The 19,242-nt window shown below is 44.6% G+C and overlaps 1 protein-coding gene across 1 annotated transcript; it reads left to right on the top strand.

Moving 5' to 3' along the window:
* The first annotated feature begins 8,545 nt into the window (after positions 1-8,545).
* On the top strand, positions 8,546-15,203 carry RPL7L1 (ribosomal protein L7-like 1). Its single transcript, XM_010863157.1, has 7 exons — positions 8,546-8,879; positions 9,482-9,590; positions 10,608-10,771; positions 12,284-12,421; positions 12,919-13,028; positions 13,161-13,375; positions 13,788-15,203. The coding sequence occupies exons 1-6, from the start codon at positions 8,839-8,841 to the stop codon at positions 13,367-13,369; spliced, it is 771 nt and encodes a 256-aa protein (XP_010861459.1). The 5' UTR covers positions 8,546-8,838; the 3' UTR covers positions 13,370-13,375; positions 13,788-15,203.
* The last annotated feature ends 4,039 nt before the right edge of the window (positions 15,204-19,242 follow it).

The raw sequence follows: 19,242 nt of genomic DNA, 5'->3' as shown, positions 1-19,242 counted from the left end.
CCAAAGGACACGCCCTGTCATGGTTTGTGTTTGGCCCATGTTCGTGTTCATGGGTGTGACTTACTGCTTTATTTATTGATATTTCTTTTCAGGGCGCTTTCCCATTTTCCTTTCTTGTATGCCTGCCCCAGCTCCTCCCATTTCTGTTGTCACTCTCATTCTCAAGGTCACCGCAACCATCAGTGTCCCCTCACATTGGGAACGCTACACGTGGCATTCTGTGTGTCCTGACATACGTGTGTGCGTGTGTCTGGGCTGTTCAGGTACAGAGGTTATTTTGGCTACAGAGTGTACACAGTCACCCTCCCTCTTATGTGGACAGGCTCTCATCTCTTCTGTCCATCTCTCTGGCTTTAGAGGAACTCCCACTGGTCTTCACTCGAACACGTTGCCAAGATCTACTTCTGGCCTTCCCCAACATGAGGACAACCCCTGTCATCATGTTGGACATTTCTTTTCCAGATTGGCCTGCAATGGAAAGGAGGGCTTCTGATTCCTAGAAAACATGACAGAAGACCTAGACTCTGCCTGCCCCTTAGTGCCCCCCACACACACACGCACACAGAGAAATCCTGGGGGACTGCCAGTCTTCGCAAAAGCAAAATACCTTCTCCCCACTCCCACCCCTGAGCCAATAGAAACCGGAAAGTCTGGGCCATTTCACGGTTGCCATGTTTTCCTTATTTGTGCCAATGTCCAAGTTGCAGATTTCCCCTTTTTTCCCGTATTGTAACATATTAGAAAGATAAGTTGGTATTGCCAGTTGGAACTTTCTGTTTGGGCAGCCCTGGGATAACACCCTGCTCTGAACCCCATGATGTCACAGGCTCTTCTTCTCTTAGGGCTCATGCTTCCCTAATTACTAGCAAGCCTTAAAGGTGGTTCCTCCTGATCAAATTCTTCTCATTGTGGAAATTTATACCTGGAAGCCTTCTTGGAGGCTACTAATGCGTTACATTAATTACCGAATCAGTGGAATTCTTAAGAGACAAGATAGATTCATGTACATTTGTCACCTCTCTCCTTCCCTGCCTGCCCTGCTCCCCCAGTCCCAGCTTTTCAATATACCATCTTAAAGGGTTTTTTAAAGATTTGACACTTGTCTAGAAAACAGAGAGCCTAATTTACCAAAATGAAACTTGTAAATTTTTGTGTCCTTGTATGTAAGTTTACTTTTAACGGAGGAAAGATTCTAGATAATGACAAATGACGATTACGAAGTATATTTGATTCCTGTGATTAGGTCATAACTCGCATGTCGAGGCCCCTCTGGTGGAGGGTGAGAGCTCAGCCTCGGATGGCCAACGTTCAGTTGTTAAGGTTCATTAGTCGAAGTTAAGTTTTAGAGCTACTCGTACTCAGTAACAAAAATCATTTTCTTTTCTTTCTTTTTTTTTCTGTTGTTGTGGAAGAGTGTGAATTTGTTATTAAGCATTTGATTTTCTGTGTCCTTAAGTACTGCCTAAAGATAAAGCAAATTTTAAACTGGCAATTACGAAAAAGAACTATTTTAGCGCTGAAGAGTTTAGTAGACTTTGTTAGATTAGGGGGGCCTTACAGACTGACTTGACTTAAGAGGACGCGTCACTCACTGTCAGTGTGGTGTGGGCTTTATTTGCTTAAATACCTTCATTTGTATAGTATGTCTCACTTGAAATTGCTTTGTATACATTTTGTAAAAATATTTATAAAATGTTTTGTAAAAAAAAGTATAACAAATTGCAGTTTATTTTGTTATGTTGGATAAATACTGTTAAAAGAAACCAGTCAGTAACTATATTGTTAATCCATGGTTAGGAAATGTTTAGTTGGAGATTACAAAATGAAACAACCATTGCAATACAGCCAAAGATTTGGGAAAATGTGCAACTGTGATTGTCTTGATTTTGCAAAGAATGGCTGCTTTTCCCAGAAGAAAAGGGTAAGTAAGTGTCCATTGGGCTTTCTGTTATTAAATCCCGTTACCCAAAACTAGCTCTGCCAGTGAAGGGGTAGGATTTTAATTGATCGGCCTTTCTAAACAGTTGCCAGTTAAAGTTGGTCAGTGAGAAAGTTCAGCCATGTACATGTCAGGCCTCCCTCCCGGGACTCCTGCCATATGGGCCCTTAACTAAGGAAGGAAAAATGAGGTCATTTAAAGGTCTCAATCTGCAAGAAATTTCCTTTAGTTATTATATTTCTTTTGTTTCTGCAGGGACAAGAAGGCTAAGGGATAGGTTAAAAAGATTAAGAACTGTTTGACATGAGACTTGTTCCAGAATGAACACGTTTCCCTTTGGATTCACACATTTGACCAAATTATATTGAGAAATAACCCCTGTTATGTCTATAAAGTCAGCCCCAGGGGCACTTCTGAATTCCTATACTCCCTCCCAAGTGTAACTTTACCGAAATGGTCAGGAAAACTACCAGAGTGGAAACTTCATGGAGTAAGGGTCTAAGACTCCTTACCTTTTTCTTTGGGGCCTAGAATTTATACTTAGCCTCCTTATTTTATGGTTTAATGGCTCCCTTTCCCACCCCCACCATTAGGTGGTAGCAGTTCGGATATCAAGATTCTTCAGCAATCAATATATAAAGAGGAAGTCCTTCTCCTATATCTTAACAGAAGTTAGAATAATGACGTCGGTGGACGGATCCCTTAATATCTTCTGCAGTGGTGTCCTGCTGTTGAGCTTCTCCCCTTGCTAAGGACAGATACGTGTCCAACATGACACTCGCCCCTCTGCCCATTTGCTGTGGGTGTGCCCCGTGAATAAAGAGAAGGATCATCTGGCTACTTGGTTAGGAGTGAAGTCTGTGTGTTGCGCGGGAGCATGCACAGAGGAAAAAGCTTCTCTTAAGATGGTTAGAGCCCTGAGCCCTGTGTACGAGAGGCCCTGTCCCAGGAGAGGGACCCTAGCACTACCTGATGTGGGGAGAGTAGCCAGGGAGTTACTGGGGGAAAAAAGAAGGGAAAGGAAAGAAACTCTACCATCTTGGGGCACAGCAGCAGCATCGCTCAGGCAGGATATCTGTGGCACTGGATCTGAGCTCTGGCTCTGCTTCAGAGACAGAGGGCGGACTCCCAGGCATCTGGCATTAAGTATCAAACTATCAAGCAGTTTGTAGGCAGTGTGCTAAACCCTGGGCATCTACAGATCACTCAGGTGTGATGTCTATGCTCAAGCAGCTCAGTCTAGAGAGGAAACAAGTCCATAAATAGCTACATTCCAAGAGAAAAGAAACTTGGGGCTAAAATGTTTCCAGATCTCCACTTGGTAGAGAGCCACAATTTATATGCCCATGCCCCTCTTATTTCCATGGTTCTTAGTGCAATTTCCTAGGGTACGTTTGAGAAAAAATAAGTATGATACTTTTTGCATGAATGAAGTTAGAGGAATTTTACAGTGTTAACTATATGGGGAAATCTGGTGCAGCAGACACACAAACTGCAGGAGCACCTTTGCAGTATCAAGTGGATTCTAAAGGATACATACAGGCTAAAGTGAATAGCCTGTGTGTATCTACACTGCTACTGCTAAGTCACTTCAATCGTGTCCGACTCTGTGCGACCCCATAGACGGCAGTCCACCAGGCTCCCCCGTCCCTGGGATTCTCCAGACAAGAACACTGGAGTGGGTTGCCATTTCCTTCTCCAATGCACGAAAGTGAAAAGTGAAAGTGAAGTCACTCAGTCGTGTCCGACCCTTAGCATGGACTGCAGCCTACCAGGCTCCTCCATCCACGGGATTTTCCAGGCAAGAGTACTTGAGTGGGGTGCCATTGCAGGTTAAAAGGCCTTCATGAGTCCCTGATATATATTCCTTGTAGGCATGTGCTAGAGCAAATCATGTGTGAAGGTCAAGGAAAGTGGTACAATGGGAGGTGGGAGTGGGTGGGCACAGAAAGTGTCTTTAGCAGCAGAACCTGGGAACAGGCCCCAGGACTTCACCTAAACTCTCATCAGACAGCTTCGTGCAAGTTACTCTCATCCTTTGCTTCCTTGCCTATCAACTGGGAAGACTTGTCCTGATTCTCCACTTTTTAAGTTGTAAAATGAAGCATTAAAGGAATGTGGAAGGTAGGAAAAGCTAAAGTTCCATTCATTACCCCCTAAATAATTCACAAGAGGTCTGGGTGGTTCTGTTTTGCATTTGCTTTTGCCTACAGCATGCTCTCTGCCCACCCCCTCAGCTCTCCTGTGTCTACCCTCGACCCTCAGGAGGCTGCCGCCCTCCACCAGTTCTCCTTTTCCCCTTTCACATTTGCTCCCTTTGCTCGTTGTTTATCAGGACCTAAAGCTTCTGTCCTGGAGACAGCAATGGCCACACACTCCAGTACTCTTGCCTGGAAAATCCCATGGACGGAGAAGCCTGGTAGGCTGCAGTCCATGGGGTCACAAAGAGTCGGACACGACTGAAGCGACTTAGCAGCAGCAGCAGCAAAGCTGCTGTCCATGTTGTCTTTCCCAACTCCAGGCTCTCCTGGTTGCTCTCTCCCACCTGCCGCCTGGGGGCCCCGTGGCACTCTCTGAGGAGGCAACCAGGAAATCCTGAAACAAAGTCGACTGCAAGGAGGGTCCTAATCCAAGAAAGGTTTGGGGCAGATGGGAAATTGCAAGTTGGGCCCACTTTGGGGTGTGTGGGATGTGATGCTTTTGCCTTACTGAGAAGGCATGGATTCCAAGTAATCCCAAAATGCAGATATGTTAGGAAAGGAATCCTGGGGCCAATTCAGAGAACCACAGAACGTTGGCTCTGAATTTTTTATTACGGATCCTAGTTCCCCCATCAGGGATCTAATTGGTGCCCCTGCACTGGTGTCTTAACCACCGGACCACCAAGGAAGTCCCTTGCAAGGTGTCCTAAAAAAACAAACAAACATAGTCAAGTGGTTTCTAAAACAGGCAAATCACAAGAACCTAGGAGAGTGCTTTCTTAAACTAATACATAAGTGATAAACAAAGGGCACCCCACAAAGTGTAAGTCTTTCTCCTATTCCAGGCCCTAATCCCATTTCCCCAAAATGGACTCCGTCAACACTTTCCTATGTGTGTGTCAGTTGTGTGTTAGTTGCTCAGTCGTGTCCAACTCTGCAACCCCGTGGATTGTAGCCCGCCAGGCTCCTCTGTCCATGGGATTCTCCAGGTAAGAATACTGGAGTGGGTTGCTATGTCCTCCTCCAGGGGATCTTCCCAACCCAGGGATCTTCCCAAACCCAGGTCTCCCGCATAGTAGGCAGATTCTTTACTGTCTGAGCCACCAGGGCAGCTCACACTTTCCTATATATCCTTTGTACTCTATTCTGTATCTTGATTTTTCAAATGTAGCCAAATGTCTGGGAGTTTTATAGTTAGGATTCTTTAGTTTTATGTAACAGAAACCCATCCGGTCAATTAACAGCATAAAGAAGTTTTATAGGAAGGATAAATATTAAAGGGAAGATTGAAGAGCTTGAAGACTTAAGGGAATTTTCTGCTAATCCAGTAATTAGTACCCTGTGCTTCCATTGCAGGGGCCATGGGTTTGATCACTGGTCAGGGAACTAAAATATCTCAAACCAAACAGCATGGCCAATAAATAAATAAAAATTAAAATTCTAAACTTAATTAGCAAAAAATTAACTTAAAGTATTTGGGGGTCAAATTCCAAAAACAAAAGAACTTGAAGACTTGAGAAAGAGGAATAAGAAAACTCCAGGAGGCCTTAGGAGGTAGAAATCCTTAAAAGTCTTGCCCTGGACTAATTCTGGTTCTTCCACTGTCACTCTGTTGAAGATTCAAAATCTGGAGGAGAGAAGGTTAGGGTCTTATGGGCAGGTGGGAGTTGAAAAGATGTTCCAGAGACCCCTTCAGCAGATGTATTGGGAGGTCAAGTGTGTTTGGATTTGACACCCCACCCTCCAAAGACTGTACACAATGAAGGAGAGCTCACTCAGCCCACAAGAGAAAAGGGGACGGAGGCCAGTAGACCAAAAAAGAAAAAATACCACTGAGATCTCAGGACATAAAGACCTACCTCACTGCAGATATCAATAATTGCATAGTCTTCCGTAAATTGTTCTAACCATTCCCTAATGATGGACAACTGAAATGGTCAAGAAAAAAGAACTGAGGCCTGTGCGGTCTGGCTATAAAGAATCAGATTCTAGAGGCTGTATATGGCCATGCCCCATTCTCATCTATCTTGCCCAGAGCTCAGGGCGTATACTCAATTCACTATAAACATGTAGTCAGTGAACATCTGGGCTTGAGAAGTACTCCATCTCTTTTTCTCTGGATCATCAGTCTGGTGGAATGACAGCTTTGGGTCTGAGCATAAGTGTTCTGCTAGCACCATCTGCTGGCCCTGGAAAGCCTCTCCTGACTCCTGGCCTCCAAGTCTCAGCCAAGGGTGTTACAAATTACTAACACCTCTGAAAGAACTTTTAGTACCACAGAACCTATCTTGTATGTGCAGAGGGGAACTTACAAAACATTTACTTTGTTTCTTGTTTACTATGTAATGGATGTTTCAGTTTGCTGGCCTTTCTGTTTTTGCCTTTCCACAAAGTAAGACACATGGTGAGGTGCTGAAAGAGCGAGTAAAAATGAGCCGCACACCACGGTTCACACCACGGTCTAGGATTCTGAAGACCATGTTGTCCTTCGACATTTATTCGTCAGGTACTGAGCTCTGTGCATGGGTACTTTATGGCTGAACTATTAATAGTTACATAGCACTTACCAAAATGATGTTTTGAGCTTAGATGGTTAATAAGTCCCTGCAGGTGTCCATTGTTTTGAGAGGTGCTGTAGAAGATTCAGAGAAGTCTGTGACAAGTTCTCAGCCTTCAGAGAACCCAATCTAGTCAGGGAAACAATAAGCCAGACAATACAGGATAATATCTGTGGATATGCCTGCAAGTGTGTGCCTGCACGCCTGCTAAGTCGCTTCAGTCCTGTCCGGCTCTGTACAACCCTATGGACTTCAGCCCCCCAGGCTCCTCTGTCCATAGGGATTCTCCAGGCAAGAATACTGACATGGGTTGCCACACCTTCCTTTGGGGGATCTTCCCAACCAGGGATCAACCCCATGTCTTTTGTGTCTCCTGCTTGGCAGGCAGGTTCTTTACCACCAGTGCTACCTGGGAAGCCCCCATACCTGTAAGTACTAACTGTCAAATAAAGACATTGCTTTAGACCTTAAGATAAATATATATAAGATAAATATATGTACTCTGCTAGACATGTGACAGTGCCTGGAGCATTTTGTTTCTTGTCACAACTTAAATAATATATATTTGAAAGATAAATATATGTACTATGCTAGACATGTGGCAATGCCTGGAGCATTTTTTTTTCTTTTTTGTCACAACTGAGGATGCTAGACATCCTATAAAGCACAGGACAGCCGTCCCTGTCCTGTCAAAGAATTTTATGGCCCCAAATGCCAGTAGTGCTGAGACTGAAAAACCTGTGCTTATGACCCTTAGATCAGTGATGAGCAAAGCAGGTATGATCTCTGCTCTCCTAGTATCATGGGGAAGAGATGTTAAAAATACAATAGCTTCCTGACAGAATTCAAGAACAGAGACTGCTCAAGAACCTTGCTTGATTAAAATTCAAGACAGACTACTCAAGAACCTTGCTTGTCAAAGTGTAGTTTTCAGACCTGAAGCATCCGTATCACTTTGAAGCATGTTTAAAATGTAGAGTATTGATCCCCGCCCCTTCCTGAATAAAAAGCATGTATTTTAACAACATCCTCAGGTAACTCCTATGCACATTAATGCCTGAGACACGCTGCTCGTAAGGTTTCCAGAAAAGACAAGACGTGAGTTTTCATTGTTTTATGAAAACCAGGAAAGGAGGAAGCATATTCCAGGCGGTAAGAGCTGTATGAGGGAAGGTCCTGAGTTAGTAAATTGGAATTTCTAGTTTTCGGTTCAGCACCAGGAACAATTAACATAGTGTTAAAGTTCGCTTAGCGCCAGACTTTGTGCTAAGAGCTTTAAATGGAGTAGTTCACATAACTCGACTGAGGCTAGTAATAAGGCAAGATCCATTATGTCTATCTACGGGAAAAAGGAACTCAGGGACACAGGGGTCAAAGAATTTGCTCAGGGATCCACTGACGGAGCCAGGCCGACGGAATCACAGCTGCGTTTTTCCACCATCCTGCTGCTGCTGCTGCTGCTAAGTCGCTTCAGTCGTGTCCGACTCTGTGCGACCCCATAGACGGCAGCCCACCAGGCTTCCCGTCCCTGGGATTCTTCAGCCAAGAACACTGGAGTGGGTTGCCATTTCCTTCTCCAATGCATGAAAGTGAAAAGTGAAAGTGAAGTCGCTCAGTCGTGTCCGACTCTAGCGACCCCATGGAGTGCAGCCTTCCTCCGTCCACGGGATTTTCCAGGCAAGAGTACTGGAGTGGGGTGCCACTGCCTTCTCCGAGGTGGTTCTTATTCACCTTTACCCACAAGAGAGCGCCAAAGCCGTAGTCCCAGCTCTACCCACCCAGCCACGCAGACGCGTAGCGCAACGAGCGGAAGCCGGAGGCCCAGCGCCCACACTCCACCGGAAGTCAGTGCATTGTGGGAAGCGTCTCGATGTTTATTTACATCCCGGCCTCCAGCGTAAAGCGAGTACACTTAGAATGGAAAGGACTGGATTCTGAAGATGACACGGCTCCGAAAAGCTTCCAAGAAGTGCGAAGGAAGGTTTGTGTAACTTTTGGCGGGAATCAAGGCTAGCAAAACCTCAGCGGTTTACTACTACTAAGACGGCCCGGGCCGCCCTGCCTTGAGCTAGAGTAGACGTCTCTATGGTTAGAGTAAACATAGAGAGGCATCTCTCGGCCCTACGGGGTGGAACTGCGCATGAGTAGTAGCTGCAGCGTTGGAAAAATGGCGGAGGAAGAGTAAGTGTTTGGGGAGGTGTATCTCTGGCGTGGCTTCTTGAGCATCCGGTGCCATCCACGGTGTTTATTTCTCGCTGGGGGAAAATAAGGGTACTTGTGGACTGAAAGAAGAGAATAGGAAAGGCTCCAGATTACAGAAAGAGGAGTGAGGCGCCGTACGGGTTGGTGTGGGTGGGCGAAGGGGGCCGCCGCGGAGCTCGGGTCATCTCAAGCGGGCGAGGATTGACTTTCGGGCAGCGAGCTGAGAGCAGGCTGGGTTCCCCCAACTGTGCTTAAGTGTTACCACTGTAGCTGGGTCTGCACGCGACCCAACTCCACGGGGCGGAATCTCATCGCTGATAGTGTCTATAAAGCTGTGGCAGCATTAGCTCTGTTGACGTGTATGAGGACCAGTGGCTGTGGGCTTCGTGACTTAAGTCTTTGGATCCTAGGAAATATGAGGGGTCCATTTTGAGGGCTAGTGTTAGAAACCACAGATTTCGGAAGGGTCATAGCCCTTACGAATTTGAAGATAGTGTTTCCCTAGGCCCGGGATATCTTTTGGAAATCTGGTGCATATTTGTTTCTTAAGTACTATCGCTGGTCTCCATTTTCTGTATCAGGCCAAGAAGAAAGATCCCTTTGGTTCCAGAGAATCTCTTGAAAAAGAGGAAGGCGTATCAGGCCCTCAAAGCCACCCAGGCAAAACAGGCGCTTTTGCAAAGGAAGGAGGTAATGGTGGGAACCAGGTGGAGGGAATTAGAGTTTGTGTTTGAGTTGTATCCAGCACGTGTTGAACTAGGCTTGGTACCGATGGCCCCTTCCCCCATCGGTTGGGTTATACCTGATACTGGTTTCTTGTCTTTGTTTAGCAAAAAATGTATCAAACACTTTCCACGGGCAAAGTACTGGATTTGAGTTGTTGAGGAAGAAAGTAATTGCAGAGTTCCGGATTCATACTAAGTGATTTGAGAGACCCGAATTTGTACCTGGAAGATTTTTAATGTACCAGTTTTGTACAATTTTTGCTATTTGCTACATGATTTTGGAGAAATACATTTTGGAGGCAGTTTATGATGCCTAACACAGTGTTAGGATCCCTAAACACTTGATGGTAAACATTGCTGCTGCTAAGTCCCTTCAGTCTCGTCCAACTCTGTGTGACCCCATAGACGGCAGCCCACCAGGCTCTGCCGTCCCTGGGATTCTCCAGGCAAGAACACTAGAGTGGGTTGCCATTTCCTTCTCCAGTGCATGGAAGTGAAAAGTGAAAGTGAAGTCGCTCAGTCGTGTCCGACTCTTAGGGACCCCAAGAACTACAGCCTACGAGGCTCCTCTGTTCATGGGCTGACAGCATGTACATTGGGTTTTTTGTTTGTTTATCGGGGACTTTTCCCAATAGTTCCCACGGCTTCTCAGCTTCACTTCTTTCTTGTCAATCTTGTTTTTAAATTATATAAGAATAGAGGGGACTTCCTAGCATTCCAGTGGCTAAGAATTCTCTCTTCTATCCCAGGGGGCACGGGTTCAATCCCTGGTTAGGGAACTAAGATCCTGCATGCTGAAATGTAGCCAGAAAATAAGTAAAAATAAATTAAAAAAAAATAAAAGCAGGATGTTTGTTTGTGCCCCCTTCCAGAGGATAGGGGAAATAAGCTCTGTGAATAGTGACTAGTGAATTAGCATTGTGAAAGAAAAAGATGACTACAGAGGCCAAAAAATGGTGATGGTGGTCTACCTTCTCTGTAGCAGAGGAAAGGAAAACAAGTCAAGTTTAAGCGACTAGAATGGTTTGTACATGATTCCTGGCGGCAGCTACGGGACAGAGTGCGACTCAGACGGCTAACAGTGAAACCTCATGGCTTGGAAGTGCCAGACAAACATTCCTTGGCCTTTGTTGTCCGCATTGAAAGGTAGGGAACTTGGGGGATTCCATGAGGCTGGGGACACTGTTGGTTCAGCTTTAGGCCCTTTTTAGGGAGATGAGATTTAAGCCCTTAAGGCAAGCTGTGCTAGGAATTCTGGGCTAAGCAAAACAGATTTTGTCTTCAAAATTAGGGAGACTGGAGGACTTTCCTGGAGGTCCAGTGGTTAAGACTTCACCTTCCAAAGCAGGGGCTGTGGGTTTGATCAGTGGAACTAAGATCCCACCTGCCTTTGTAGCCAAAAAACCAAAACATAAAACAGAAGCAATACTGTAACAAATTCAATACAGACTTCTACTAAAGTTAGTCACATTAAAAAAAGATTCAGAGATTGGGACTTTCCTGGTGGTCCAGTGGTTACGACTCTACACTTCCATTGCAGGAGGATAGGTTTGATCCCTGGTGAGGGAACCAAGAGTCCCACGTGCCACAAGGTACAGCCAAAATATATATAAATATGTTAGGGAGACTGACATTAAGGAAACAAACATGAAAGTACACTAGTTGCTGTGAAGGCAAAGTGCTGGAGTTAGGACACGGTGGCCACAGTGTGATCTGTGGTGGTTTAGGACACTTGGAGCAGGAAGCTGCAGCCTGCCTACATGAAAAGTTTGGGGGGCAGCTTTCCAGGCAGAGATGCAGCAAGTTCAAGTGTAGGATCAAGGTGGTTTCTTAGGAACTGAACCAGGGTCCAGCAGATGGTGCATAGTCAGTGCTGGGGAGGGCTGTTTCACATTCAGCGATAACCTTGCCCATTCCTACCTGCACATACAGCGTTAGCTCTCCCTTTCATACCCAGTCATTCAAGTCAGAAACGTGGGGTTTTGTTTTTATTTGGCTGCAGCAGGTCTGTTTGAGCACACAGGATCTTCGATCTTCACTGTGGCATGTGAGATCTAGTTCCCTGACCAGGGATTGAACCTGGGCCTCTAGCATCAGGAGCACAGTCTTAGCCACTGAACCACCAGGGAAGTGCCAGAAACCTGTGGGTTTTAAGTATGTGTGAGCCTCCTATCCTTGCCCTTGCCCATAATCTCTTCTCCTTTTTGCCTTTTATTTGTATTTTTTAAATTAGAGTGTAGTTGGCTTTCATTGCCCATGATCTCTTTCCTGGACTATCACATCAGCTGTCTAGCTAAACTTCCCAGACTTTGGTGTCACTTTCTTGTTTCTGTTTTATAAGCTCTCTTTGGTGATTGTCAAATCTGGTTATGTCTCCTTTACTTAAAATCTTCTCTAGCTTTTAATACCCACAGACACAAGTCCATTGTCCTTAGCTTGACAAATACAGCCCTCCCCATTACAAGTCCAGGGACCATTTCTGTCCCTCTAGCGCCTCGGGCGTTGCTCCACATAGCGTGGTGAGTGATCTGTTTACGTAGCTGCTTCCCACTCAGTTAACTCTGTAAGTCACGCTCTGTCCTGCCCTCTGGGTGCCCATTAGTGGCACACACTTGATGGTGCTTGCTGGGCAGAGCCTGACTTTGCTGTTCATTTCAGGATTAATGGGGTGAGTTCACTGGTGCAAAGGACCATTGCCAGACTTCGCCTGAATAAGATTTTCAGTGGTGTCTTTGTGAAGGTGACCCCTGAAACCATAAAGACGCTTCGTATCGTGGAACCTTATGTGACCTGGGGGTGAGTGTGGTTTTTGTGTGAATTCACATTATATTATACTGGCGAATGCTGAGAACATTGGGTGCACAGGGTACTGTTCTCCAGCACTGTTGCTGAGTCAGGGGAACATCGTGCCACGACCACAGTCGTCAGGGGTCAACTGCTAGCCTTAAGAACCTTGGAACATGGAGCAGGTAGAGCAGGGGTTATTGGTACAGCTCATAACGGTTTGAACAGGGCTGTGGTAGGGCTTGGTCAGCTGTAGATTAAGGCTAAGATAAGAGATTTGTATCTGTAAATTTTAATTTCTAATTACATAGTAGTTGGGCTGTGTGGGTTTTTTCCACCTCCCCTGGGTGTATGCTTCCCAAGTATCCCAGCTGCCGTGTGTTGAGGACACTCCTGGGGAAGGGGGTTGGGAGACTCCTTAGCCAGGCTACAGGACTGCTCTGCCATCGTGGTGCAGCCTGCCAGGGGCAGGGCGGCACTGTGATTGAGCTTCGTTCTGCCTCACATAGATTTCCAAATCTGAAGTCTGTTCGGGAACTCATCTTGAAACGTGGACAAGCGAAGGTCAAGAACAAGGTCATCCCTCTGACAGACAACACAGTTATTGAGGAACACCTGGGTGAGTGAGCGTCTGAGGAGTCGGCAGAAAGGGTCCCCAGAACTTGCCAGAGTGCTGAGCTCTGGCGTATCAGAGCCTCGTGGTATGTGCTGGAAAAGTGCTAGATACAGAAATCTGAACCTTGTTTCTTAGGGAAGTTTGATGTCATTTGCTTGGAAGACCTCATTCATGAAATTGCCTTCCCGGGGAAGAATTTCCTGGCGATCTCAAGGTTCCTACGCCCTTTCCAACTCTCAGTGGCCCGTCACGCTACCAAGAATAGAGTGGGCTTCCTCAAGGAAGTGGGCTCACCAGGCTATCGAGGTGAACGCATCAATGAGCTCATCCGGCAGCTGAACTAAACCCAGGTGAGGTGGGGCTGAAACTGCCCTTTGGTGGACTCTCAGTGGGCCAGGCCTTGCCCCCTGAAAGGTCATCTTGCATTTACAAGTGTATGACAATAACTTTGGGTGGGAGGTGGCTGGTATTCACAAATGTAGCAGATGGAGATACTTGAAACAGTGAGTGCCTGGTTAGGACGTGGGGCTGTGTGTATCTCAAGAGTTACAGGATAGAAAACACTTGAGTGACCAGAAAACCTTCTGTGTTGTTATGTTCATTTTAGCTGGAGATGGAGAGAGAATAAAAAACTAATTTCAAAAAGGATATTCCTTCCTCTGTTGAAGGAATCTTAGTTCTTGAAAACTTTTACTGTTGTGGTTACGCTTAGGTTAGGGTTCCAGTACGTCTGTATTAATGAAGTTGTTTTTTCTTCCTCAGCGTACCTGAAAACAGTGCACTGGAAGCTTGTGTTTTTGTTTCATGGAATTGTTAAGCATCTTCAAGGAAGATTGCTTTCTGCTAGAATATATCTTCAGAAACTGGAGGAAAGGGCTAGGGGAAACATGGTGATGTTCCCAGCAGGCACTGCATCCCACCTCAGTTCCAAGGAAGAGTTTCTTTGTGTTTTCTGTGATGACCACCGTCCAGCTCTGAAACCAGTAGAAGGCTCATGCCATGGAGGAGGACGTCCTCTTTTGTCACGTCCATCCTGGGCGTTACTGTTGGTGACTGAACACTTAGCTATGAATGCAGACGGCAGTGGACCAAGCCCAGGAGCATGCTGAACCTTGGCTTCCTGGGGCCTTGTTTTTGGAAGAACCTGAAGCTAGAATCGAGTTAAATTCGAACTTGAAATTAAAATTGAAAGCACACAAAAACTGCTTGGCTGTCTCTCCTGCAAGTTCATGTTCTAACTTCAGTGACGGTGTGGCACGCTCTCAGGCTGGCTCTGGGTATATCCAGTGTCTTAGCATTGCAGCTGGCTTAGTGATTTTCTCTAGCTCAGGATTTTAACCTGCTCTTGGATCTGTGAGAAGGGCCCTTTCCCAGAAAAACATACACTCCAGTTTTTTCTTGGAAGTTTAGGATATTTGTAGATCCTTCTCAGGGACCCAGGGACCTTATGTGAAGAAGTCCTGCGCTATCAGGATTGGTCACACAGGCTGTGATCTTGCAGCCTCCTCTGGTTCTGTGCCCTGTGGGAAGACCAAAGCTTACCAGGGTTTATTTTTCCCCCTTTCAAGCCAAGTGGATGTTTCCTACAATATGGTAGAATGCTGAGCCCCTGTGCCATTAATCAGTCGATCTAAAAAGAAGTGGAAAACTTAATCCAAGCCAAATTTAAGAATCATAACTCAGAAAGAGCATCTCAGAATGCTCTAAGAACTGTTTTGCCCATTAGAAGTGAAGACAGTTACATTTTTTGAGAGAGGAGGGCTGTACATCAAATAACATTGACAGCTGATACAGACCTGAGTGCCATGGGGCCCCTTATCAAGATGGAATGTTACCTCTAAGGGCTTGTCTTAGGAGAATATTGCTCTTTATGGTGGGGTGGAAGTTTCTGCCAATGAGGAAAGTTTGGTCAGTGCATAATGCAGCTAGACACAAATGCAGCTAGACACAAATGCACAGTGGCAGGAGAGAGAAGGCCACAGAGAAGGTTTCTTGTTTTGGAGATTTCCTTAGTCCAGTGGCTAAAACTCCACTTTGAATGCAGGGGGCCAGGGTTCAATCCCTAGTCAGGGAACTAGATCCCAAATGTCTTAAGTTTGCTTGCATGCTGCAAAGATGGAAGATCCCATGTAGAAGATCTGGCTCAGCCAAATAAAACACTTAAAAGTCTTGCCGAAAGGTATATACTTCAGTTTCCCTCTGTTGATCTTTAATCTTTTGACAGAAAGTGTTAGGTGACCAAGTGTTGGGTCCCTCAAAGCAGGGATGGCTGCTTGCCTGCTGCAGGGCCATCAGGCCCCTTGATGCCAGGTCCTGATTGCCCGGTTCTCTCGGGGTTATGCTAGCAGAACGTTCATCAGGGACTGACAGTCAATTCTATATTGTCCAATAAGGGACTTGAGCTAATTTTCCTTGTATGTCCATTATTTTATAGAAAACTACAGATGTGATCTACTTTCAAGTCATTCAAACATCTGAATGTCAGATCAGAAATTTGCCTCTTCATGGGTCTTAAGATGAGGGAACAAATACCATGGCCAGATGGTTCTGTCACTGGAAGACAGAAGCCAGCGTCCTGCACTGAAGGCAGACGGACAGCTGCAGGGCCTGTCCTCGGGCTGCCTGTGAGCATCCTGGAGCCCAGGGAAAACGTGACCGTGCATCCCCCTAACCAGCCTGGGGAGAGCTGAGGTCATAAAGTGTACCAAAAATTTCCTGGGTCCTAGTAGGATATACCAGCCACTAATATAAAGGATTATGTATTGCGGAAAGAATCCACCTGCCACTGCAGGAGACGGATTCAACCCCTGGTCTGGGAAGACCCCACATGCCATGGAGCAACTAAGCCTATGTGCCACAACTGTTAGGGCTTCCCTGGTGGCTCAGCGGTAAAGAATCTGCCTGCCAATGCATCCCCCCATTGAAGAAAACAACAGCCCACTCCAGTATTCTTGCCTGAAAAGTCCCCTGGACAGAGGAGCCTGGCGAGCTACAGGCCACATGGTCGCAGAGTCGGACACAACTTAGTGACTACGCAACAACAGCATGGCAGGAGAGGCATCGTTAATTGGCTGGTGAAAGGGTCTCAGTGATATTGGCAGTGTAACAGCTTGCGCAGTGCTAGACTGTCTTAAAATAATTGGGTTTTGAAACTTGGATGTGTTTGAGCCCAAGAAATACATTTGATTCCTAAGCAAAACTAAGAGCAATTGTCAAAATAGTATACAATCTTGGGTCAGCTGTCTTATTTCAGATGTCTTCTCACCATGGTCTGGTAGTGCTGGTCTTAACGTCAGGTGTCAAAACAAGAGTTTCAGTTCATTCAGGAAAGGCCTTCTAACATGGCTTTAAGGAATCCTTTATCCCATGTCTTTTCCAGTATGAATAATATCCTGGTTGCAGGTGATGGTGAATCCAGTCTTCATCCAAGGTTGGATTACTGTTGTAAAGCAACTATACCCCAAACAAACGCACACAAACAAAAAACCCCAAAGTTAGATTATGGTGATAGACTTCAGAAACAGTGTCTTTTTAATAACTAAACTTACAAGGAGCTATCTGGGAAGTGAGTCTTAGTAAATACTTCAATTAACAAAACTAGAATGTTCACTGAGAACAATCTTTTTCTTTGTAAAATTACCCTCATTTCTACTAAATAAGCGGTTAACTGACCATATTGTTAGCTATATATGACAAAAACTTTAAAAGTCAAGGTTAAAGACTTTGATTACATTGCAATTGAAATGTAATTACAAGCAACTTGATTACTGACTGCTGTGATATACACTAATCTATGACTGATATCACCAGGTCACCCGAGAATTTTACAAGTTCCTTATAATTTCTAGTATATATCTATTAAAAATGTTTACCCATAGGACACAACCCAAGAAGTTTTATCACCACTTGTTTAACAATGCTTCTCACTTAACATACCAAATAAGTCTAATCAGTTTAATATTCCTCTGAAATGGGAAGAAAATAAGTATTTTGAGGTGCTCCAGGGACAATTAGGAAAACCTCAAAGTTAGCTAGAGAGGTCAAACAAACTTCAGTTAGAATTTGATCTTTGGAAAGGTCAAAAGTATCAAAAGTTTTAAAACACTTGGTCAAAAAAAAAAAACAACACTTGGTCAAATAGAATCACAGGTCACTGTGAATTCCCATTCACCTGACCAAAGCAACAGCGAAAGACCTCGATGGCAAAGTCAGGCCACTCAAACACAAACTCATAATCTACTGACAAAAGCAGCTCAGTATTTTAAGAAAAATCTGTCCTCTTAGAAGGCCAAATTCAGGTTTTGTACCACTTTAAAACTTTTTCTTAATTAAGTTCAGTCTTAGCCAGTCTTGACCGTGCACAAAACTCTCACAATGTCCTTTTTAACAAACCTCCATGAATTTCTCTATCTGTAAAGAAACTACCAGCTCTAGGACACCACCTTTTTTTTCCCTTTAACAAAATGCATTTTCATTCCTTATACTTTTCTTTGTTGAAAACACACATCCTACCTTCCTTGCATCCTGAAATGTCTCCTTTATAACTCTTAACCTTAAAACCTTAAAATTTTAGGATTTCCTTGGTGATCCAGTGGTTGACTCTGAGCTTCCACTGCAGGGGACACAGGTTTGATCACTAGTTAGAGAACTCAGATCCACCTGACGTGCATGGTATGGCCACACACACACACACACACACTCAAAATCTCCAGTGAAAACAAAGAAGCAAGTAATTGTAAACTGCTGTGAGATCAGCATTTCCTGATTGACAAACTTGTGTGTTAGTTTTCCTCTCTTAAGAACAGACCTCTCCAACAATTAATGTTCTGGTATTTCATCCTATTTGAAATGACCTGGATAGCAAATGAATTCTCGTAATTTAATTTGGTTTAATTTCTAGTTACCAAGATCTGGAGATACCTCACCACACAGTTTGCTGGAGCTCAGTGAAAGCGCCAAGTCCCAACCACTGGACCATCAGGGAATTCCTGGCTCAGTTTCTCTCATTGACACCGTCATGAGCGCTTGAAGCACCAGGCAATCAGCCTCTGTCATGCCCCCAGATAAGCAGTACTTACTTGATGATCACAGTGGGGTTTCCTTATGGGATGGCTGCAGGTCATGAAAACTGATCCTACGACACTTCTGGGAGATCCTCTGTCATCTAAGAGTAACTTGTAACTGGAAGGAGTAAAATGTCCCTTTATTCTTTGGAGATGAGAAATTCAGTCTCTGATTTCACTAGTAAAATTTTATTCAGACCATGTATCAACTCTTTTTTTTTTTTCAATTTAAGCCAAATTTGACAAAAACCCAGCCACACGTTTCCCTGGTCCTCTTGCCCAGAACCCCTAAGTTCCTAGGAAATGCACCAGTGCCCCAAAGACAGCAAGTCTTAAAACCAGCTCAAATAAAAATTTTAGGATCAACACCCAGACAATGAGATTTGAGTATCAGGAGAACTTATCAAGAACTGAGGAGTGTTGAGAAGCTGGTGGGGCTCAATGGGCCCATGCCAGTACGAAGCGCTGGTTCTGAGTGGACCCCAGGTAGCCTCTGGCAGGAATCTCTGATAGCCTACACCAAGCATATATTAATGAAATGAAAAATAGATCTAAAAAAGAAACTTAAGCTTTTATTTGAGCCAAATTTGAGAATCATAATCCAGAAAGAGCATCTCAGAAAGCTCTGAGAACTATTATGCCCGTAAGAAATTATATAAGTTTTTGAGATACAGGGCTGTACATTAAATGACATATTGTTGACAATTTACATAGTCCCGATCTGAGCACCATGTAAACCTCTTATCAAGAAGGAATATTACCTTTAAGGAGTTGTTTTAGAAGAATGTTGCTCTTTACTGTTGAGTGGCAATTGCGACTGATGGGGAAGGTTTCGACCAACAGGGAAGGCTTTGATGCAAAATGCAGGTACATAATGCACAGTGCAGGGAGAGAGGAGGCGAAAGGGCAGAGATTTTTTGGTTAAAATTTTTCTTCTCTTGCCATAAAATATGAATTTTATTTGTTAATTGGCTCAAGAGTTAACCTGCCAGGAATAGATGTTACTCATACTGTAAAGCACAGTGAAGTCAGATTTATTTAAAATGATGTATCAAGGGTTCAGGATGGGGAACACAGGTATACCTGTGGCGGATTCATTTCGATATTTGGCAAAACTAATACAATATTGTAAAGTTTAAAAATAAAATAAAATT

The sequence above is a fragment of the Bison bison genome, unplaced genomic scaffold (assembly GCF_000754665.1).
Source record: "Bison bison bison isolate TAMUID 2011002044 unplaced genomic scaffold, Bison_UMD1.0 scf7180017864487, whole genome shotgun sequence".
Classification (NCBI taxonomy): domain Eukaryota; kingdom Metazoa; phylum Chordata; class Mammalia; order Artiodactyla; family Bovidae; genus Bison; species Bison bison.
Note: the sequence above shows the minus strand (reverse complement) of the source record. Positions and strands in the feature narration are given on the sequence as shown.

Bases quoted from the DNA above. Each gene is read 5' to 3' on its own strand.
- RPL7L1 (XM_010863157.1), top strand. From the start codon at position 8,839: ATGAGTAGTAGCTGCAGCGTTGGAAAAATGGCGGAGGAAGA. The intron at 10,772-12,283 runs GTAGGGAACTTG...TGTTCATTTCAG, and splicing joins TTTGTTGTCCGCATTGAAAG to GATTAATGGGGTGAGTTCAC. The intron at 13,029-13,160 runs GTGAGTGAGCGT...CTTGTTTCTTAG, and splicing joins AGTTATTGAGGAACACCTGG to GGAAGTTTGATGTCATTTGC.